The 5,593-nt window shown below is 42.7% G+C and overlaps 1 protein-coding gene across 1 annotated transcript; it reads right to left on the bottom strand.

Annotated features, from left to right (window-relative positions):
* Nucleotides 1-420: 420 nt before the first annotated feature.
* Nucleotides 421-3,560, bottom strand: LOC123522364 (U3 small nucleolar RNA-associated protein 14 homolog A-like). Its single transcript, XM_045295868.1, has 4 exons — nt 3,495-3,560; nt 2,370-2,445; nt 1,500-1,570; nt 421-508 (listed from the first exon to the last, which is right to left on the bottom strand). The coding sequence occupies exons 1-4, from the start codon at nt 3,515-3,517 to the stop codon at nt 421-423; spliced, it is 258 nt and encodes an 85-aa protein (XP_045151803.1). The 5' UTR covers nt 3,518-3,560.
* Nucleotides 3,561-5,593: the final 2,033 nt, after the last annotated feature.

The raw sequence follows: 5,593 nt of genomic DNA, 5'->3' as shown, positions 1-5,593 counted from the left end.
TATTCCATAGTATTTAATTTCTTGGGGCTAGGAGGAAGTGGCAATCAAGGGGAAAAGTCTAAAAAGGTTGCTTATGAAGACAATTAAAAAAAATAAGGACACACTGTACTAGAAGAATAAAGGTCCTTGAGAACGCATCATGAGCTTTCTTGAGAAGGCTACTGTAAGAACTGAAATACAAATGAAATACTGACCACTTAACAAAGCTGTACAAATACTAAGCTAGTCAGGCAGCCACTCTCAGATTCTTATACTTCAGGAGTATTCCACCAAACCCTGTAACAAGGACTTGACCCTAGCCTAGAAGAAACAGGAGAAACTAAAGGGCATCTGACTTCTCGTCTTCACCTACTTTCAGGCATTTATGGTACAATTCATTAACAACATGAAAGAGTTCCTAGGGAGAAAGATGATGCATGGTTATTTGTCTGTTTTTAACTTACCTTCAGAACTGACATTGAATTCTGACACCTTCAGACTGGCTTCTGATCGCTCAGTCAATTTCCACCTGAAATTAGGCACAAAAGAATACAGCATGAACTGGTACATTTTGCTAGGGGAACAAAAATTTATCTGTTTAAACAAGGCTTAGGTTTCAAATATTTTCCCCCTAGAGTTAGGTTTCATCATCATAAGGGAACTAGTTCTGAACCTGGACACTTGTATTCACAGACTATGAATATTTGCCTTACTAGAATGAGAGGTGGTAATCTAGCCTTCACCTTTCCTCTTAATGTACATGTGCTCCACCAAAACACAGGCAAGACAAGGTAGGCATAGTGGAAAAGGAATTGGACTGGGATTCAGACACACCTGGAGTTGGACTTTTTGTGAATTCGGTGACTTCCAACCAAATAATATCCGATCAGTACTAACAAAGACTCAAGTATGGATTGAGTAGGAATGCCAATGTACCCATGACTAACATCATGATAGCAATCATGATAGTGATAGCTAACAAGGAGATAATGTGTACTATATACCAGGCACTATAAGACCTTGATTCATTTCAACCTCAGGGCCCTGTGAAATAAGTAGTACTTTTTTCTTTTTTAATTGTGGTGAAAATATACATAACAAAACATGCCAATTCAACAAGTAAGGGTTATTTGTACCCTTCTTTTATAATTGAGGAAATTGAAGTATAGAGAGGATAAGTAGCTTGCCCACAAATGGTCTTGCTAACTGTACTATATTATAACTTGAGAGCTAAGCAACACTCAAGTCTTCATTGACTTAACCCACCCACTGCTGGTGAGTCAGTTCCAACTCAAAATGAACCTCTAGGACAAAGTAGAACTGTTCCCTAGGGTTTCCAAGACTAAATCTTTTCAGTTTGATCTTTCTCCTTGAGAGCAGCTGGTGGATTTGAACTGTCCATTTTGCGGCTAGCAGCCTTAACCCTAATCCACTGTATTACCGTTTAATGAGTGCTAGTGACAGGCAAGCCTCATGGAATCTGGCTAGTTCTAAACCACCCAAATTGCTAGAAACATTACCTATTCTTCCCACCGAGGGAACTAATGGCTTCCAGAAGCTTTTGATGCTTCCTCTCTCCATCATTTTCCCCCTAGACACAGAAAAGGGAGGGAAAAAAACAACACAGGACAATGAGGAGAGAAAAGATAATGCGGAACTCCAGGCTCATGTACCATTTCTTTTTGGGGTGGTGGGGAAAGGTAAGTCAGTGGGGAATTGGGAAATCAAATAAGGAAGGTCTCATGTGCAGAAATTCTAATCCAAACTACGAACTGCTTCACAAACCAGACTCCTTACTATAAGGGCCCTGGGGCCTCAAGAGCCTGCAGGTGACGACCCTAGCATAACTTGTTTGGGACAGAAACATGTTAGGAGAATAATGCTTGTGGGCAGTGTGACCTGACAGCATAAATCCTAGGCCACACACACTAACCATGGCAGCTTTTACATAGGGGAAGGAGGAGAGAAACACACCAGAAAACACACAAAACACATTGTCATTAAAGTAGGTGCTCTGTGACACACACCCCCTCACCCCCCAAGTTCATCAATCTGGTCAAGGGAACAAGGAATTTCCAAAGCATTTGTTGGTGATCCAGCTGAAAAGATTACTTTGTCAATAGATACTGCAGTAAATAACTACAAAAATCCAAACTTGGGAAATGGGCAAATCATAGAATATGGACCACTCAAGCAACATGAGGACAGTAACTGGATCTTAACGTCGACTTCAAATCCTCTTAGCACTTGATATAATGTGATGTACAGGAAACACAGTATTTCTTTGGGAGTGCTAAACAGATACAATGTTACTAGCTAACATTGCTAACTAGCCTAATTTAGAGAGGCAGGAGGCAAAGGAGAGAGGGCCGATTATAGTTGTCACCTACTTCATCTTCACTGGCACTTAAAGGGTAGTCTTTTGGCAAATCCACGAGTTCTTCTTGCTGGCTCAAAGCCAGAAGGCTGTTAAAGGATGCAATAGAGAAAACAAAAAACATGTTATCACTTGAAAGAACTTCTGTTCAATCTCAACAGCCTAAGTACACTTCTCAGCACAAAATAGCCTTATCCCCAGGTACAGGTATAGTCCAAACAACAGGGACAGCTTTGGTCGAGATAGTCAATTTGGACTTCAGAAGTTAGGCATTCCGCCTAAGAGGTGAGAAGTCCTTGGGGAAACTAGTCCAGAACTATATGAAATTGAGTTAACATTCTTTAGTGATTAGTAGTGCATTTCCCACTGACCTCTACAAAGCAGTACAAATGCCAGATGTAGATAAGGTGGCAAAAGATGTAAACGCTAGCCCTTGGAACAAGGCAGTTTCACAATTATTTCTAAGGCTACAAGGCAGATATCCTGATATACGCAGCCTACTCAGAAAGTGACATCTGATCACTTGTTCTCAGGATTGGGGAAACATGGACATGGATAAAAGCAGTTGAGTGTGTAAGCCCTTTCCCCCCGAGGGCTTGCTAGGCAAAGTATTTGCTTAACTGAGGAATAGGAACCCAGAAACCTACACTACAGAAAATGTCCTATTACCTAACAGTTTATACCAACAACTGCCAGGTAGCCATTACTAAACGAAATGCACTTAGTTCTCCCATGAGGGGGGACCACAAAACATCGAAGAGGAGAAAACGTTGGGGTGACTCCAATTAGCAACGATTTCCAAGATGAGGAGCGTGAATAACATGCATTTGCCAGTGCAGAGGACTAAAGCGGGCAGAGGAAGAAGGAGGTATCACGTGAGAACTAAAAGGAAACATAGTAGCTTCGGTGTAGAGGGAGAGCTAGTCGCCTCGGAGTCCCCAGGGACTAGGCTGACAAACAGCAACGGGTGCGAAGGAAACCCAATGCATTCCATGAGAAGTTTAAAATGGATCGCAGCAATCGTGATGAGTGGGGCCTTGGGAAAGACGTCACTGTGTGTCCAAAGGCGGCTTCCACTTCCCCCAAACCGGAGAACCTGGGGCCCCAAAGCGACCCAGTCTCCCGTTTAGCCCCTCACCTCTTTGCCGAGGTCGCGCTCATTTTCCCAGTCTCGTTCTCACACGTGGGCCAGGAGCGGAAGTCAAGAGAGGAGCAATTTTCTCGCTGCCGCAAAGCAATCCCGGCTTTCACCAATCACGCGCGACACCATCATGACACTTCCGCCCTGCGCTGCGGGCAGAGGGGCAAGCAAGGAGAGGCGCTTCCGGAAGCCCGCGGGAAACCGGAGGCGGGCCATTCCGGTCCCCACCCACTTCTGGGCGCTCCCCAGCGCAGGTTCTGTTCTCCCTACCCCGGCCTTCTGAGCGGTCCAAGGTGGGTGCGTCGCCCCGGTCCGGCAGACCCTTTGTACAGAAGTGAAATATTCCTGTGCTTTTAACAGCATCCTGCGAGTCCGCCGCCGGCCAGCTCGAAGTCTCCAAAAGGCCTGTGAAATGCCAAGCATTGTGCTGGACTCTGGGTATTCAGTGGCGAACAAAGCCGATTTCCTCCCATTTGAAGGAAACATCCACTTTGATCTTGTAGTTCCTTGTAATCACAGCTGCTGTCTTCAGTTTTCCGGTGCCACAAGAGTAATCCAAGAAAGCCGTGTCCGGGGGCTACACTTTGTCCCCTCCCATAAACTCAACACCCCCTCCTCAAATTAAAATATATGTACAAAAGTAACACAAAAACTTTCTTGCCAGTTACTCTTTGACATCATTCCACTGAAACAGCTCTTGACCAGATCATAGGCTGACACCTAAAGTAGTTAAATAAAACAGTTAAACGGATACTTCCACAGTTCTAGTCTCCCCAGTGGTAGGCACTTGGCATTTGACACTGTGGGTTTGTTTTCTTAGTCATTCAGGAAATGGTTTTGGCTATTCATTCCCTTTTCAGTTTTGGGGTAACAATTTTTTAAGCGTACAGTTCCATGGCTTTCACTATGTACGTAGGGTTGTGCAGCCATCCCCACACACGATTCTGGAACATTTGCATCACTGAAAAGAAACTTCATATCCTTGAGCCATCATTCTCCAAAGACCTCATCCTCCCAGGCTTCCCATCATCCCAAACCCACTTGTCATGGGGTTAATTCCAACTCATGGTGCTCTATATAGGGTTTCTGACACCATCTATATTTATGGGAGTAGACAAGTTCATCTTTCTCTCCTGAAGTATCTATATTTTGTATGAATGGATATTTTGTGACTGGCTTTCTCCCCCCCCACTTAGCATAATGTTTTCAAAGTTCATCCATGTTCAAGCATGTATCAGTGTTTCATTTCTTTTTATTATAGAGTAGTATTCCATTGCATAGAACACCATTTTTAGCTATTATGCTTTATTATGATGGTATTAATTTTGGTACTATAGACATGATGAATATGTGTGTATAAATGTTTGTATGTTTCATTTGGGGGCATACAAGGATCCGTCAAAAAGTATTGCTGCTGTGTTAAATGTTAAAATGTCTTTAAACATTTCTCCACAATCAGTGGATGGTTGCAGATAAGTTCTTAGTAATACATTTGTCTTAGTCTCAGTAGGAGACCTTCAAAAAAGAGTGGGCACCAAAGTGCTGCATGAAGATTAGCCAGATCAAAAGCTGATCTTTCTATCAGTCTATGAGCAGGATCAAAGCAAAAAGATAACCGTATGGAATGAATAGTAACTGAGAATGAGTCTTGGATTTACCAGTACGATACAGAAAGCAGGGGCAAATCAAACAGTGGCTTCTGGGAGCATCTGCTGGGCCAATTAAATTCGAAGTAGAGAGTCACCTCAGAAGGTGACTTCTTTTATTTTTTTATTCTAAAGGATTAATCTTAATATATTTTCTCCAAGGACACAGGATGAACATGGGGGCTTTTTCAGAAAAAGTTTAAGGAAAATGAAAAACTGCATTTATGATAAAAAAAAGACCAGGCAAGTTGCGCTAAGAAAGTTCTTTCCTTCTGCTACCTTAATACTAAACCTATAAATATAGGCTCATAGATCTATTTCCCCATCCTCATATAAATGTATTTGCATATGTACATGTCTTTATCTAGGCCTCTATAAATGCCCTTTGCCTCCCAGCTCTTTCCTCTATTTCCCTCGATTCTCCTCCTGTCCCACTATCATGCTCAGTAC

Source organism: Echinops telfairi, unplaced genomic scaffold (assembly GCF_000313985.2).
Source record: "Echinops telfairi isolate 266 unplaced genomic scaffold, ASM31398v2 ScPeMD7_6080;HRSCAF=6971, whole genome shotgun sequence".
NCBI lineage: Eukaryota > Metazoa > Chordata > Mammalia > Afrosoricida > Tenrecidae > Echinops > Echinops telfairi.
The sequence above is the reverse complement of the archived record's forward strand: the minus strand, read 5'-3'. Positions and strand labels throughout refer to the sequence as shown.

Bases quoted from the DNA above. Each gene is read 5' to 3' on its own strand.
- LOC123522364 (XM_045295868.1), bottom strand. From the start codon at position 3,517: ATGAGCGCGACCTCGGCAAAGAG. The intron at 2,446-3,494 runs GTGAGGGGCTAA...ATCCTTTAACAG, and splicing joins AGCGCGACCTCGGCAAAGAG to CCTTCTGGCTTTGAGCCAGC. The intron at 1,571-2,369 runs GTAGGTGACAAC...TTCTGTGTCTAG, and splicing joins TAAGTGCCAGTGAAGATGAA to GGGGAAAATGATGGAGAGAG.